Here is a 17,999-nt window from a genome sequence, read left to right on the forward strand (position 1 = left end):
ATATTTCTTGTGTACAAGTGGAAAGTTAGGCTTGACAGAAAACAACAAACATCAGGGTCAACTAAAAATATGAGAATAATCTACTGGAGACACAGGATACCTATCATGACACTCTGGAAAAAGGATGCGTTTTAAAAAGTCTGCTATTCGTGACTCTCCGCAGGCTCTGAGCTATTGTTAGAGAGAATTCTGTGTTTGTATGTGTGTATGCGTGTGTGTCTCCTCACTGTCTCACGGTCCAGTTGCTTGTTGACCTTGATGACCCCATTGAGTGGGTCAATGAAGAACTGGTTGTCTCGGTCTCCACTGACGATGGAGTAGAGGATGGCTCCATTCAGCTGACTGTCCACGTCCTCTGCTACCAACTGCAAACAAATAACACACACACACGCACACAAATGTGTGTCATACACTTTGACCATTTGTCTCTGTCTCATACATAAACACTTGCTTTATAAAACTGGACAAAATGTTTTTCATCCATAAATCACTGATTCTTAATAAGCTGCACAAACATGAGCTTTCTCTGTTCCAATTGTCTTCTCTGCCAGCCTGTCAGCACACACAGGTTTCTATGGATACAGGGACTCTGAGTTTCACATGTGACTGCACTGCTTTGGAGTCCAATATAAAGCTCAGGTTATTTAGTTCAATGTGATCCAAACTTTAGCAACTCAAACACACACTTTCAGGTGATCAGAGTTGTCTGAGTTCTCAGGCCAGCAATGTTTTTGCTGTTGAAGGTAATTCATTTTTCCTTTTTGAATGTAAAACAGGCTGCCTTGCACAGGCTAGATTTATATTCTATATATTCTTACATAAGACAGACTAAGACTGTGCAGCAGAAAGCGAGTGCCAACTGAGTTACCCACAGACCTGAGAGGTATACTTTTTGTCACATCTCACAGGTGCTTTATTCTATCATTCCAATTTTTCATGACTTTGTCAATTAATTTGTTCCGAAAGACTTCATATCATAGTTTTTTTGTTTCTGTTTTAATTGGTGCTTTTTAAAAAATACCATGTATTGGGGTCCCGGGGACCTCAGTCAAAAGCACCCAGTTCCACCTGTGTAGTTTTAATAGATGGAACTATTTATTGATTTCATGTTTGCCATGGGTCCTAATTTAAAGTATCACACACTATCGGGGGGAAGGGCACTCCATCAGTCATTTTGAAGGCTTTATGGGAAGATTGTACTTGGAATAAAAGCTGCAATTTGCAATTTAAAGAAAAGTATATACTTTCATTTTGCACAATATACTGTAACTTAACTGAAACTTTCCTGAAATAATAATAATAATCTGTTCTTTTTTCAGATGACCTTAATTACATAACTAATAATGTTCTGAGAAAAAATAAATTAACATTTTGCTATGACGGTTGTTGCTTCTTGGGGTCCGCAGTGACCCCAGTCAGTAGTCCTTGTATGTTAAATACTATATTGGTAGGATCATGGTTAAAGTAATGCTGGGAGACTTACGATCCAAGGAAAAATGTTGCTGATGTTGTTCTTTGCTTTGGTATGTTGGTTCATTGATATAGAGAACGCAAGCAGTGACTTTAGATGACTATGATTTTCTGATACAATTCATTACTAAATCTATTTTAGATATTACAGAGTTATTACAGTATATTTCAGTGCTTATACTTATTTATACTGACTTGGAACATATTGTATTGTATAAATAACAATAACAGTGTCTTGTATGTTTTAACTGATTTTCTAAAAATATTATTTTCTTATTATTTTATTTTCCAAAGCATTCTGCACTGTACTGTTGTTGACTTTTGAATGCAATTTGATCGCAATACCTGCTTTGTGTGTGTGTGTGTGTGTGTGTGTGTGTGTGTGTGTGTGTGTGCATGCATTAGGGATAAAAAATCCATTACAGTGAACACAGAGTCACCTGTATTTGTTTGACACGTTATTGTGTAAGAAAATTGATTTCTGAAGTGTACATTACTAAACAAAGAAAATGTAACTATGAAACAAATAGAAACAGAAATGTCTATTGGCTGCCTGGAAAACAGTATGCTCACCACTCGTTCTGTCTGTGAAGCTCACCAAATACAAGCTTAACGTGCTATCAAATCCAGGGAGATCAGTTGTACATTAGAAATCAGTAATTGCTAACATCTAGGTTAAGCTGATAATAGCACCATGAACAGCCATTAGCTATTTTACTCTTTCTTCACAAAGAAAAATACAAAGAAAGACATAAAAAAGGTAAAGAGATATAAAGGCCTTAAGCTCTTCAAGTGGAACAAACAAAAAATTTGCTGTTTTATTGAGCATTCTTAGATAACTTGTGTATGAAGTTTGCTTGAGGCACTAGAGCACAGCTCTGAGTGTCCAAAATAAAAAAGGTCTGTCCTCTGGGGAGCAGAAATTTGTTCAATAAATGTCATGGCAATTAGATTCTGATATTTCTTGCGTAAAGGTGGAAAGTTTTGCTGTTAGACAAAAGGTCAGGGGCTCCCCCAGAACACAAGGATTTAACCTCTGTCAAGGGGATAGTCAAAGCTAATTTAACAGAAATACAGCCATTAGGAGAGTGTTGGTCAAGGGGAATTTTAAGAGTGATGATGGCACTACAGAAAAGGTTAGGGGTTCATCAAAATATCAAATTTAATGAAAATATGGCCATTACTCTAGCTGCAAATATATCTTGTACTGGATGAAAGGTGTTGGACTGACAGAGTGAATGACACTTCCATCCTCAGGCCCCGCTTGCATGCAGGGAAGAGCTGACTCTGACCCCAACCTACCTGTACTACAGACTCTCCAATGGTGGCATCCTCTGACACCACTGCAGTGTAGAGGTCGCGGCTGAACATGGGTGCATTGTCATTGACATCTGTCAGGTTTATGTTCACTGTAGTAATGGCACTCAGTGGTGGTGTGCCGCCATCACAAGCCTCAACTGTCAGGAAGTAGTCCTTGCAGGTCTCATAGTCTAGAGACTGGGCAACTAAAATGGCACCTGAGGAAGTTAAGCAGAGAGAGGGAACAGAGATATGCATTTGAATACATACAAAGGGTAACATTTGAATATAAATATCATGTGGGGGATGGGAGAGTAAATATAATGTTCTAAAGATATACGGTATACTGTCAAACGAATAACACATCTGTTGGCTATATGTGGCTGGCGTTAAAGATCTGGCAATATTCTACAACTTTATTACTGTCAACAAATCCTAGGGCAGGAGCCAAACCAACAATTGCTATTACCCTACAAAGTATTGTGTGTGTGTATGAAAGCCTGATATATCTTATTCCTCAATGTGATAGAGCACCATTGTTTCATTAATACACAGCTAAAAATAGCTCCCAACAAATGCACTATTTCCTCCTGTTTCAGTAATGTTTGTTAAAAACTACAGTGACCAGCTGTTTTAAAAATTAGTGAGACTTTTTTTCCCAAATGAAACTATATATTTGATTTCCGTCTTCAGGAGGAACCAATGGACTTGGGACTGAGAGCCACGGACAGGATAGGGGAGTCAGAAAGTGTTGAGAGACAGACTAGCACATTGTTGGTTTGGGAATTACATGGGTTTTGTTGACAATAAGAAAAATATAGCCTTATCCAGTTTTTACTTGTCATTTCTGTCCAGCTCTGTTTTTAGACATGGTCAACATATTAAAAACACATATGTCAGATAATTTAATAAATTGGAACTAAATGGGCTCAATTCCATGTCAAAAAAGTCTGCACTACATATATATATGTACACACATATTTTTATGTACACACACCATGGTGACTGCAGTGATTATAGGTATGTGAGCAGATATCATACTAGAATTGACCCTAACAATGAATACGGCTACATTTTGCTACGCTGTCCTGCTGCGCAACTGGAATGGAGCTAATTTGTCTGTGAGCAATGAACTTACTGCCACACTACACAGCTTGCAGAGTTCATGGCTGCCATAATATGAATGTGAGGCGGGGGTAATGGAAAAGACATGTTGTAGCGTGCCTCAAGTGTAAACAAAATGAGGGTGCAGAGATGTGGCAAGCACACTCACCAGTCAGTGGGTGGATATGGAACTTCCCGTGCTCGTTGCCTGATCGAATACTGTAGGTAATCTCAGCATTGGTCCCTATGTCCTTGCTGGCAGCGTAAACTCTGAGAACCTCAGTGCCTACTCCCACATCCTCAGGCACTGTCGCCAGCTGATCACGGCGCTCGAACACCGGTGGGTTGTCATTGATGTCTAGTACAGTGATTGTGACATTGACCAATGAGGAGAGGGGCAATGGTGAACCCTGGTCAGACGCACGGACTGTTATCTGATAAGCCGGCTGGACCTCGCGGTCAAGGATGCGTTCCAGGACCACAATGCCTGAGGATTTGTCGATGGAGAAGGAACCTCCAGCAGAGTCTGCCAGGGAGTAGACCACTATACGGCCCGGACCAGCTGCACAGACAGATGAAGAGGGGTGTCAAGTACACATCAGAGGTTTAAAACCCTAAGTATGCTTCAAACTAAGTGCTTGTCTAACTGTGTCTCAAACCACCTTTCCTATTATGGGCGAATGTGAGAAATTTTGAAACAGACAATCTCACAATGACATCTACTTTATTCATCGATTTAACAGATGTGTGGAGGTATGAGTATGCAGGGTTTGAACTTCTCTCTCAAGCTCTTGTTTTTGCATTCATCAAACAACTACTTCTCTCACTTTTCATATGAACAACCAAGAACAAAACTATTAATGCCCTCAGGGAGAGACTGTCCGGAGGGAGAGAGATAAGGGAAGCAGTGGGATGCAGTCAGGAGGAGGCTATGGTTTAAGGCTTGCACCCCACCTTCAGAACAGGTAGACACATCCTGATGCAGCATACTAAGGCCTTCTGTTGAAAGTTGTAGCAATTAGATTGTGTGTAGAATCTTGTGTAATTATAACATCTTCAGAATAATTGTCATGCCATTAGTTTTTGTTTGTAGAAAAATCAGACAAAATATTGTAATTATCAAAGAACATTTGATTTTTCGCTACACTTTAACAAAAGGGCAGGTAATGAGTGTACATCCTCATAAATGAAGACACAGATCTATGACCCAGATTGAAAGAATTGTGTAAGTAAGTGGCTCATGTTCCATAAGTTTCTGTGTCCCCTCTCACTCAGCATCATCAACATTCAACTACTGTACTGAAGTTGAATAAGCAAGAAGTTGGTCTGTAAACTGTGATGAATCTTTAGAAAAGACAGTTTGGCTCAACTTCATTTTCTTTTCCAAGTAAGTTGGGCTAACCTGCAGGTTTGTTTCCAACCTGTCTGATTGTTTGACTGATCATATTTCTTGACCCGTCAGACTTCTTTCTACTGAGGAACAATCACCATGTTCCCAGATTTCAGCAATGAACTTGGTGAGCAGAAATAAGAGAGCAAGAGTAGAAATCATGGACAAAACTATGAAAACGAGACTGAAGTTGTAATAAACCATAATTATCCTTTCATATAAAAAAAGAAAAACAAATGGGTGATGCAGCCTTCTTTAATAATGCACCTTCACTTTACCACTTTAATGGGGAGGGCAAGTTGTGTGGATATTTTAATGACTACTTGAAACATACTAATTTATTCCAATTTTAATTAGCACCATCCTTTTTATAATAATGAATAATATTTTTATTCATTTTATGGCTGCACTGTTTTAATCTCTTTACTTGTTGGATCATGTCCTTGTGTTTTTGTGTGTGCTGCTTTTGAATCGTATCATCTTGTTAAAATGAATGCCCTTTAAGCACCTTGCTTTTTACGTATGAGGGCTTTTATAAAAATAAAAGTAGTGGTAGTAGTAACAGTAATAGTATTTGTAGTAGTAACACTACTAGTCGTAACAGTAATATTAGTACTAGAAGGTGTAGAAGTAGTAACACTAGTAGTGGTGTTAATATCACCTTCATCGGGGTCTATGGCCTGGATGCGGGTGAGCAGGGCTTTGGTGGCAGTGTCCTCATAGACACTGGCGGTGTACTGTGACAGCGTGAAGATGGGAGGGTTGTCGTTCACATCAGTCACTGCCAGCGTCACCTCAGCACGGCACCATCTCCCACCACCATCAGTTGCCTGGGCAACTAGACGGTAGTTGGGTGTCATCTCCCGGTCCAGAGTCACAGATGACTTAACCTCACCTGGATGGGTTATAAACAACATGTGACACATCGAGAGATGAAGCCAAACAGGGGCATGAGAGTGTGTCAGACTAGACTAGAGTAGACTTGACTATACTGTACTATACTATACTAGACTAGACTAGACCAGACTGAACTCTAAACAGAATTATATACGTCTAGCTAGTGATCTGGCCCACTGTCACTGCTGCATTTCACTCCACATTGGATTGATTTGAGTTTCAATTTATGCAAATTCAGTGAAAAAAGCCTACATAGTAAGTGTTACTCAAAGAAAAATGTACCATTTGGATTTGTTTTCAAAGCCATGCTGCATTCCTACCGGTGTCTGCATCGATACTGAAGTCCTGGGATCCAGGACCATGTAAAGAGTATTGGATCCAGGCACTGACTCCCACATCTGCATCTGTAGCTCCAACCCTTAGTAGTACACTGTTGACTGGGAGGTCCTCTGGAATGAAGGCAGTATATACAGCCTGCAGACACACACACAAACAGCAAAGAAATAAAGAGACCCAGTCACTGGAATGAAATGACACTATGAAATGTTGGTGTATCTTTGACGATGGCTACATTTGCATTGTTTGCCTGTAGCTGGTTGAAACGTCACTGATTCATTGTGTGTGTACTCCTTGTATGTAGTTCAACTGTATTTTGTATACAGCACCAATCCCACTGAGGATTTGTGGATGTGCACATGACTACTGTGTTACATTTACATTTAGCTCAGTCAAAAGAATGTTGTAGGCCTACAATGCATATAAAACTAACTGCCTTTTGCCACTGTGTTTAACTATTACTGTCCCAGTAGTTGTATCTGTCTTTTAAAAAGAGCAAAAAACAGTTTCATTCCTCACCTGGTCACAGATGGGGCTGTTGTCATTGGTGTCCATAACTGTCACCTCCACTGTTGCCCGGGAAACAAAGAGTCCATCGCTTGCGGTGACATTGATGATGTAGAGATTGCGTTCCTCTCTGTCCAGCGGCCCTTTCACATACATCTTCCATTCACCTTGAACCAGACCCAGAGCGAACACACCACGATAGTTCCCACCTGGACAATACACAAACAGAGAAACAGAGGAACAGAGTTAGGCTGTATTCAGACTGCGGTGCGGCGAAATTGTCAGTCCTCCCATTCATTTGAATGGGGGTAGTGCGTTTTGGCTGCGGCTGTTTTGGCCGCTGCTGCGCCGCACTGGACTGCGGCCAGAAAGTTGAGCCAGAGTCAACTTTTGGAGAACTCACACTGCCTCAACAACACTGCGGCTGAAGGCTGCGGTGGCAAATCACTGCTGGAGATCAGACTGATCAGAGCTGTAAACTCTGCCATGAGGGAGTAGAAAGATGTTTCTAGGATGAGGGAAGGACATTTCTCTCCATTTGATAGCGTTAAAAGTAGAGTTGGACTTTGCTGTCGGCTTTCCCAACTCATTTTAAAAAAGACGAGAGAAAGAGAGAGAGAGCAGTGGTTGAGCGAGCTGGAGAGCTAGAGAGTGGTAGCAAGAAAGCCGGTGAATCAGATCAATAAAATGTTATTTTCTGATTGTTTCACAGCGGTAAAGTTCTAGAGCAAAAATAAACACGCCCACAACCACACACACCTCTGCTCAACCCTGCGGCTGAACGCTGCACCGCCTGATTTGGTCTGAAGACGGCCTTAGGGTCTGAATAGTTTGCTGCCTCTTCCTGTTCATTCACCATGTGTAGCATCCAGCAGAATAGACTCTGGCAACACACTGGACTAACTTAACGGGGGGAAATAATCCTTTCTTACTCATACATTATCTCCTGTAAACCTTCTTAAAATCATGGTGTGCTTTTGGGTGGTAACAGACTACAACTAGAACTAGAACCTAGAGCTACACAATGCAGCTTCAAAAGAAGTTGAATCTCACATGATGGTTTTGCAAGTGGAGACAAAATTGTCCTGAGCATGTTGCTTGAGGAAAGACCACAGAGTTATTAATCAAAGTTTACAATATTGTAACCTTAGTTCTACAAGCACAGGCAGAGCCCTCTACTGGACTCTATGGGTAATACGCTCCTCCAATCACATGCATGCAATCGCCCACTGAAATTGGCATGTACATAGCCAGCCAATCAGGACATGCCTACCAATTACGTGTGCCTCACAGAGTGTAAAAGGCAGCGTCTTGCTGCTGCTCTCATCCCAAAACCAATATTGTAACCCTCTAGGTCACATGACTTGGTTCGGGTCGTTTTTTAGTCAGCCTGTTCAGAAATGTTCATGGCCGCCAGTGGTACAGGACATGCTTAACAGGTGGTAAGTAATTATATATTATTCATAGTTATTTTCAATAAAACAACAATATAAATTCATAACACTAACTATGACTAATGTCTTAATATGCTGATGAAGAAAAAATTGTCTAAAGGTGTTCATGGTGTTATTCAGCAACTTTTGAAATGTATGTATCCCACGAGATACGTTGCCAGATTAGGGGTAAAAAAAAAATTGGTCAATGTGTAATATTCAAAATTTAGTTTCAAACTGGAAGACATGTTCACTGCAAAAACAAGTATTATGACAATATACCAATTTCATTTTATACATACACACACACACACACACACACACACACACACACACACACACATATATATATATATATATATATATATATATATATATACATACACATATATATACATATATATAATGTGTGTGTGTGTATATATATAATTACATACATACATATATATATATATATGTGTGTGTGTGTGTGTGTGTGTATATATGTGTATATATGTATGTGTGTATATTTATGTTTATATTTATATTAGCGGTAGGCCCGAATACAAATACTACTACTAAATACTATTTGGCAAAGCACAAATCGTGAGTTTTTATGAATATTTGTTTCATACAAATATTTTAAAAATTATTTGTTATCGGGAAGAAAAAAAACCATGTCAAATACCAGCGTGCAGGTCGGTTACATCGCTATCTCAGTCTCTCTACTCTTCTCTGCTGTTACATCTATCAGCAGGTCTCAATGAGGGGAGTCACATCCACCTGCTACATGACGCATATTGCTTTCAGCCCCTTTTGCAGCAATAACTTCAACCAAATGTTTCCGTCAACTATTTATCAGCCCTGCACATTGGTTTGGAGGAATTTTAGGCCCATTCCTCCTTACAGAACAGTCTCAACTGTTGTTGGGATGTTGGTTATTCTAAATGCATGAACTACCTGCTTCAGGTCCTTCGACAGCATTTCTATTGGATTAAGGTCAGGACTTTGACTCAGCCATGCCAAATCATTAACTTTCCTCTGCTTTAACCATTCTTTGGTAGAATCAATTGTGTGTTTAGGGTCGTTTTCTTGCTGCATGACCCACTTTCTGCTGATCTTCAGTTCACAGATGGATACCTTTACATTTTCCTGTAGAATTTGCTGGTACAAGTCAGAATTCATAGCTCCATCAATGATTGCAAGCTGTCCTGGTCCAGAGTCAGAAAAGCTGGCCCAAACCATGATACTGCCACCACAATGTCTCACAGATGGGATAAGGTTCTTCTGCTAAAATGCAGTGTTTGCTCATCACCAATCACAATGCTTGTCATTCAAGCCGAAAAGTTCGATTTTGGTCTCATCCATTCACAGGACATTTTTCCAATTACCTTCTAGCTTGTCCATGGGGCTTGAGTAAACCATAGACAGCATGCACAAATATGCATTATGCAGAAATAGAGCAAATTCTAAAGGGTTCACAAACTTTCAAGCAGCACAGTATTGTTAACAGAAAAGCCAAATATCAGTATTGGTAGCCTAAAAAATTAATCATAGGACAAGATAGTTTAATCGGTCAAGTTGCGGTCTCAACTAATGATGCTTATAATAAGTTACAGAACATACAGCTCTGTAAATTGAAGCATGGCCTGCTGTCAGTCAGAGTTTGATTTCCCCTGTGGGTTAATGAAGCACTGATGATGCAGAATGACACCACCTTCCACATATGACTTCATGTTCACTCACTTCAAAGTCAAAGTCTGTGTGAAAAAAACGGACAGAGGGCACACTATTTAATGTCTTATCTATTATATGAACAAACTGAACTAAGCCATAGATGTGAAAGAGACCTCAAATGCACTGCTAAGCACCTCTGTTGTAGCATGGTATGTTATGTCAACACTACATTATTTAACAATATTATGGACTTTGGTTTACAGTTGAAATATTCATGATGTCTTCACATGTAGACATGAAAACACAAACAAATCATGGGCAAGCCTTCAAGTTTGGCAGAATGTTAGTGATTGGAGAGCTATCCCAAAATTCTGATTTCCATCAGAGTGTGAAAATACCAAAGAAACTGCTGAGCCCATGATAAGATAAGAAAAGATATACTTTCAAGTGTTGAATGCAGCTGCACATAGAAATTGTACTATAACACAGGGTATACACTGTTCCTAAAATGATAAAGAAGTCAGGACAGACTAGGAAACACATAATGAATAATGCAGTAGTAGCATGTGAGCCCAGGTTGCCAGCTGAGCTGCACAACCAGAGTCCAAACAAAATATAATACTGTCAAAAACAGCTAATTGCAAAATTCGAATCAAATACCCTTTCAGTTGGCTACATCAGTTACACTAAAATGAAACCGAAATAATCTTTTCACAGCAATGTTTCTCATTGTTCTGTCTTGATTTACTGCTGCACCTTTATATTGAGTAACATCAAGTGGTTCTCTCTTGAAAGTGAGAAAGGTCACATTTGTCAGTATTTTGACAGCTCATTTGCTTAGCTTTTTGCGAACTTTTCTGTTATCTACATATTTATTCTCTCTGTATTTGTAGTGTAGCAGCTGCTCATACCTCCTTGCCTCCTTCCTCTTTAGATGTCAAGTATAAGGTTACATCACTCACATGCCTGTCATTTACTCCAGCTGTCTGACTGATACTCATAACAATGCCATTAAAGGAAGGAAGTCCTCCATATTAATAGTCCTTCATTAGCTCTCTGTCTCCTGTCAGCATGGTAATCCTCTGTCTTAGTCTCCTGGGGAGACTAACGTCCCAACGTCATTATTGCCTACTGGCTTGTCAAAGAGCAGACAGCAAATCAGCAAAGTCAGTCTTTTGATCACCATTCGTATAATTAGTGCAACTTTAGCATTCATCCAGTTTTCCCTTCTTCTTTTTGTTCTTTTGTTTCCCTCTTTTGCCTTTGATATATTTCTTTTGTGCCTTAAGCATTTGTTTTTCATGTCACAGAGAGGTCTATATAATGACTCAAACAACAGTTTATCTTCTGCACATTTGGAAAAGGTTATGATATTGAACTCTTATAGATTTTCCTGGGTAAGCTGACTTTCTGACTAGTATCAAGACAAACCTATCTTGTTATATTTTATAGAGCTCACAACTGACCGCTCAAGCACCTTTGGTAATACAAGAAACTGGCACTCTACTGAAACAATCAAACAATACATGAATATTTATGGACTTGGCAATAGCTAGAGAATGAGAACCCTTCATCACAAGAATATTCTTATTTTTCCTCCCTCCATCGGTCTTCTTCCCGAATTGACCTCTTTTTTGTCAGCAATTCACTCACCCCTAACAGCCACAAAACCACAATTAATTCCATCACCATGAGCGATCATGCTCCTGCCTCTCTCACCATAAACAATCATATATTAGACCCCCCCCTGAGATGGCAATTCAAGACTGTGACTTTAATACTAAATAAGTGAGGAGTGGGCATCAATTATGGAGATGAATGACTCTCCAGAAATGTTACCGTCATTACTATGGGAAACAGACAAAACAGTAATCAGAGGAAAAATCATATCATATTCATCGTACAAGAAAAAACAGCAACAAAAACTGGCAAATAATTTAGAACAAAGAATTGCACATCTTACAAACCTTTACTCCAATAATCTCACAGAACAAATAAAAAAGGAATTTGGTAACCTCATAACCCAACTTGACAATATCATACACAAAAAAAACTCCACAATTTCCAATCCAACAACTTGAAGACAACAACTTTCAAAATAGCAACAAAACAGAAATATTTAGCAAATCAACTGCAACACAAAAAAGAAAATTAAATCTTTCAAACTTTTTACAGCAACTTATACTCCTCCAGTTATGAACCTACTCCATCAGAAATAGAATCCTTCCTAAACAACTTGGACCCGCCCACACTATCAAAAGAACTGGCTAATAGTTAAGATGCATCAATCGTCCCGGTTAACTCAATAAAGCCCTAAATCAAATGCCAAATAACAAATCACCTGGGGTCACATTTATAACTGTCACGTATGCACAAGGGGCTTGAAAGAGGCATATGCCACTTCCCACGCAAAAGTTGTGATCTATAAAAACAAACTTGACGGGAGAATGTGCGCACTTGTCTATAAACTCTGACCACTGCCTACGAACATTTTGGAGACAGGGGTAATTGGTGATGCAGATGGTGAGGCAATGAATTGAAGCCAGATTGTATAATAATTCCTCTCACACACTTAATTTCACTTCCTATCAAATGTTAATTATAGATCCTTGCCTTCTCCAGTCACCTCACTGGCACATCTTCCCCTCCTGCACTCATATATGGACTGTGTAAATTAGAGAAACACCTGTATGCTGGATTTTGGAATAAATAAAAATAAATAAATGAATACAGTGTTTATTGTATTTTAGATATTGAGTGTGTGGTGCAAAAAATACTTTGAAGTGGTTAACTGGCCTGCTACAGGGTGTGGTAAGAACTTAATCAGAGATGTGAATTTAAAATCACAGGAATGTTTGCTGAAGTTGTATATGGGTTACACACATAACTTTGAGGAGTTCGAAAACAGGGAAATAAAACAATAAAAGTCCATTCATTCCTGTTGTGGTCCTTCCTCTGCAGCTGCTTGGGTGAAAGTGACGAGCTAAAGGCCCCATACGTTGACTCTCGAAACTGATTGGTCAGGCATCTCAAGACAGAGAGACTCATTGGTATGGCAAAAGAAACACATGCACATCAATATTCATGATTACTTTTGCATTGAGCATTTATGGTTGAGGGCATATATTTGTGGGCATATAGAGGGCTGGATATGAGGCTGATCCACGTACACATATTTCCAGGTGGGCTGTGATTTGTAAAGGGAAAAATATATGTGCATATGGCACAGTTTTAGAAATCTGAGTATTTTTTGCCGCATATCAATTTTGGCTTTTGTGTGCACATACACTTTTAGTATGGATCCTACACACTGTTTTATAAATGAGATGACTGGACCAGATGGATTCCCAGCAGAATACTATAAGCATTTCTAACACATACTTTCACCACTACACCATGATCGAAACAGCTACCCCCATTTTAACCCACTCAGACCAAACAGGCTTCATCAAAAACAGGCACACTTCTGATAATATCTGTAGACTATTCAATTTGATCAATCTATCAAAGCAAACAAAAGCCAAAACAGTGGTATCATTAGATGCCAAAAAAAGCATTTGACAAAGTAAGTTGGACATTTCTATTCAGTACTCTTTGCAAGTTCAGTTTTGGAGAGTCATTCATCCACTGGATCAAAATTCTTTACACCTCAATTATAGCAACAATAACCACATATGGTATCACATCACAGAGATTCACACTTCAGAGGAAGCAGACAAGGATGCCCACTCTCACTTTCTTTATTTGCCATCTTCATTGAACCTATCACTGCAGCAATACAACAAAGCAATAACATTAAAGGAATTCAGAGTAACAACTCACAACATAAAATCAGTCTTTATGCAGATGACATATTATTGTTTTTACAAGACCCCTACATGCCATTACAAGAAGCTTTTAATCAAATTAGCAACTTCTCTGAGATTTCAAATTACACAATTAACTGGAATAAATCAATCATACTCCCTCTCTCTGAAGATGGGATTCTGCAACACAAGACCCATTCCTGCCCTTTCACACTGGAAACATTAAGTACATGGGTATTAACATCTCCCCCGGGCTGTCAGACCTTTATAACCTCAATTACACCCTACTATTAAAAAAGATACAAGATGACTTCAAACAATGGACAAATCTCCCCCTCTCCCTAATAGGATGAATTGCAACAGTTAAAATGAAAACCCTACCTCAAATCAACTATCTATTCTCTATGCTTCCCAACTTCCCAACAGACAAATGGTTCAAATCTCTCGACTCTTTAATCAGCCACTTCTATTGGAAAATTTTTTAAAAAACCCAAAAATGTAACTTTCAGCATCACAGAAGAAAAAATGTCAAGGCGGCATAGAAGCACCAAACTTCCCACTACTTCCTACAAATAAATTATAATACCTTGTCAAATTGATTCAACAACCCAAACACAATAACTCATGGATAGATTTAGAACAAACCCAGTGCAAAAATATCTCAATCACAGACCTAACTTTTAAACCCCAATCAATTAAAAAACTCAACCTCATCAAAAATACAGTAATCTCTACAACTCTGGCAGCCTGGTGGAAAGCTAACAAAATCACTAAATCATCACTAACACCCTGTAAGCACTCCAATTTGGCACAACCCTGACTTCATGTCTAGCAACACTCCCATTCGCTTTCCCACATGACAACACAAAGGAATCATTCACCTTCATCTCCTACTTGAAAATAACCATACATTTCCAAGTTTCAACATAATAATCCAGAAGTATGGAGTTGGGAGACATCAGCTCTTTCAGTACCAACAACTTAAAGATAAGATTAACATAACCTACAACCCACTCAACCCCTTGAAACTAGGTGAAGAAATCATGAAGATCACAGACTCAAAAAAAAATCTCTAAACTTTATAAACTATTATCCAACTCAGATGACCTCAAAATGGGAAAATGACCTGGCTATCCTTCCCAACCCCAACTTCTGGACACAAATCTGCAAAAATACCTTCTCTATGATGAGTAACACAACTTATAAATTATAAAACCATCGTCCATCAAACTACCAACCATCTCAGACTGGGCCCAGGTGGCTGAGGGGGCTCAGGGGCCTTAATGGTTTAGACAGCTTGGTGTCTGAGGGCCTAATCCCCATTTAACCCCCCTTCAAATAGAAAGATGCTCCTCAGACCCAAATGAATGGAACCCTCCTGTAGGGGTGAGGGCTGTTCAAGAGGGTATGTGACTTGCAACAAGCCGGCAACAGTCTATGGGTCTGGGAGCAACCTAAAGCAGGAGAGAGCAATGAGAGCAAGGAAGGGAGAGGAGGATGGAAAGGGGAGTATAATAATTTAGACATAATAAAAAAGAGAAAATATATATATATATATATATATAATTCTGCCCTGGCCCAGTTGTCCTGCCCCATCCTCGTTTCATCCTGGTGCCCCTCCATCCTTGGGACCCAACTGGAGATGCCCCCCAACAGTACTGTAGCTTTCTTCTTTCTTTTCTTTTCTCTTCTTCTTCTTACCCACTTCACCTACCCACATTAACACACACACACACACCTACACATATGCATCTAGTATTAAGCCAATATTTTGTTTTTTTTGTCTGGTCCTGTTGCTTCTCTCGTTTTGTACTTTTTAAAAAAGACAAGCCTATGAATTTTACCATCTATTCAGGAGACAGAAGAAAAATCACTGCATCTGTCATCAGATATGATGCAGTCTTTAATGTTAATTACTGGGTAAATGTCACGAGCTGTTGAATGCTATTCAGCCATGAAAATATTATCAAATTTCCTTGCCTGTTTCTCAGTCAGGCTTGGAATTCTGGCATGCATGCACACATCCTTTGGAAGCAAGCATAGAAAATGAGCAAACTGTATACTGAACCACACCATTGATTTAGTGTACAACTTGTCTCCTCATGTTTATTCATGGCTGTAGCAATTATTTGGACATTCAGAATACTAACAAGTCTGAGGACTGCTGTATCTTCAGTAAAACACAATGGTAGATTGACATTAGACAGATGGGCCACAATACATAGCCCACTATCTCTGGGAATTACGTTGATATTGGCAGATTCCCCAACTCACAATTTATGTCTAATGCCAACTTTAAGTGCCAATACAGGAATAGTGTGTCCTTTATGTAGTGAGGTGGAAATTAAAGGTGTGGAGGTGTTGAATGAGCATGTAGCATGTCTGTTCACATCTCATCAAAGAGCTTTTATTACCATTTACCTTTTCATAAACTACAACCCTAACCATAACCAAGTTTCTTAAGCATACTTTAACAATAGTTTGCTTGCCATAACCGCAATCTGTCCCTAACCTTAATCATACTTTACTTACCATTCACAGATATCCTAGCAGATATTCTATAAAGTGAGTATTTACAACCCTTAGTCATTGAACATCACAGAAACGTATATATTTTCTGGCAATAGGGTTTCAATAACAATAAAAGTAACATCCAAAATCAGAGTACTCACCAGTGATGTGGTAGCTGACTTGTCGGTTAACAGCAGAGCTGTCATCATCTCTGGTGTTCAGCACAGCCACCACCTCGCCTGGTGGGTCACTCTCCTGAACTGAACCAAAGTAGTGTTGCTCCAGGAACCTGGGTGGGTTATCATTGATGTCTGACACTGCCACTGTCACAGTGGTGGTACTGGAAAGAGAAAAGGTCTCACCAAGGTCTGATGCTACCACTGTGAATGTGTAGGATGGATTGGATTCATGGTCCAGGTCCTTGCGGGTGGAGATCCAACCTGTGTTGCTATCAATGCTGAAGGTGCCAACCAGAGTGTCTGAATCCCCTTCTAACTGGATTAATGCCCCAAGACTATATGTTACCTGGCCATTGGCCCCTGAGTCTGGGTCTAGTGCTTGGATTTGAATGATTCTGGTTCCAATTGACATTCCCTCCATAACTATGGCTTCATAGGAGTTGGCCTCAAAGGCTGGTTTGTTGTCATTTAGATCCAATACTTTGACCTCAACATCAACAGAAGTCACAGAATCCAGTTTAGCCTGTTGTACAGTGGCAGTGACTTTGAAGTGGTATCCTTTGATAACCTCATGGTCCAAAGGCTTATCAAGTTTGATCACACCTGTATCTTTTTCTATCACAAACACCGTATCTTGGTTGTTTCCTCCAGTCTCTCCATTAACCAGGGCAAAGGTAGCAGAGAGCGAGACAAATCCAGGAGGAGTGTTGAGGCGTACTGTCCCTATGGCTGAACCTAGGGGGGTGTCCTCTTGCATACTAAATAAGTACTGATGTTGGCTGAAAGAAGGAATGAAGGCATCTGGAGAAAGAACATGGATGTAGACAGACACTAGAGAGTGGCGAACTGGATTGCCTCCATCAACAGCTTTCACAAAAAAAGATAATACTGTGTTCCTCAAGTGGCTGAAGCTGCCTTTAGTCACCATCCAGCCATTGTCAGGGTCTATCTCCAAAATGTCTACCACAGGGATGTGTGCCTCACTGTAGAGTGAATATGTCACTTTGGCATTAGTGCCATCATCAGGATCATAAGCCTGAATCTGTGTCACCAAAAAACCTTTAGCCACATCAGATTTGACTGAAGCTCTGTATTCTGTGGCATGGAAACGTGGTACATTATCATTATCATCCAAAAGAGTAACTTGTACTGTACAGTAAGAGACACGTCCACCTGAGTCCTGGGCTGCCACTGTAAGAACTATGTCCTTATTGGTGGGGTCCTCACGATCCAGCTTTTCTATCGTAATGATTTGACCACTTGCATCAATGCTGAACTGGTCCTTGCCCACATCATTAACAAAGGAATAAGTAATGTGACCGAACACTCCAGGGTCTGCATCAGTTGCCTTCACCTGGAATGAATAAAAAAATCTCTCAGTCAAAACAGACACAAATATTTTAGAATTACA

General features: G+C 39.7%; 1 protein-coding gene across 3 annotated transcripts in view; it reads right to left on the bottom strand.

Annotated features, from left to right (window-relative positions):
• Positions 1 to 17,999, bottom strand: part of fat3a (FAT atypical cadherin 3a) — a 238,875-nt gene that overhangs the window by 42,053 nt on the left and 178,823 nt on the right. For all 3 annotated transcript variants that reach the window (XM_067593756.1, XM_067593755.1, XM_067593754.1), the window contains exons 11-17: positions 16,571 to 17,942; positions 7,016 to 7,212; positions 6,481 to 6,634; positions 5,925 to 6,158; positions 4,043 to 4,435; positions 2,773 to 2,987; positions 228 to 365 (exon numbers count right to left, since the gene is read on the bottom strand). In XM_067593756.1, the coding sequence (XP_067449857.1) occupies positions 228 to 365; positions 2,773 to 2,987; positions 4,043 to 4,435; positions 5,925 to 6,158; positions 6,481 to 6,634; positions 7,016 to 7,212; positions 16,571 to 17,942 (2,703 nt within the window). The remainder of the gene's footprint in view (positions 1 to 227; positions 366 to 2,772; positions 2,988 to 4,042; positions 4,436 to 5,924; positions 6,159 to 6,480; positions 6,635 to 7,015; positions 7,213 to 16,570; positions 17,943 to 17,999) is intronic.

Source organism: Thunnus thynnus, chromosome 7 (assembly GCF_963924715.1).
Source record: "Thunnus thynnus chromosome 7, fThuThy2.1, whole genome shotgun sequence".
Classification (NCBI taxonomy): Eukaryota; Metazoa; Chordata; class Actinopteri; order Scombriformes; family Scombridae; genus Thunnus; species Thunnus thynnus.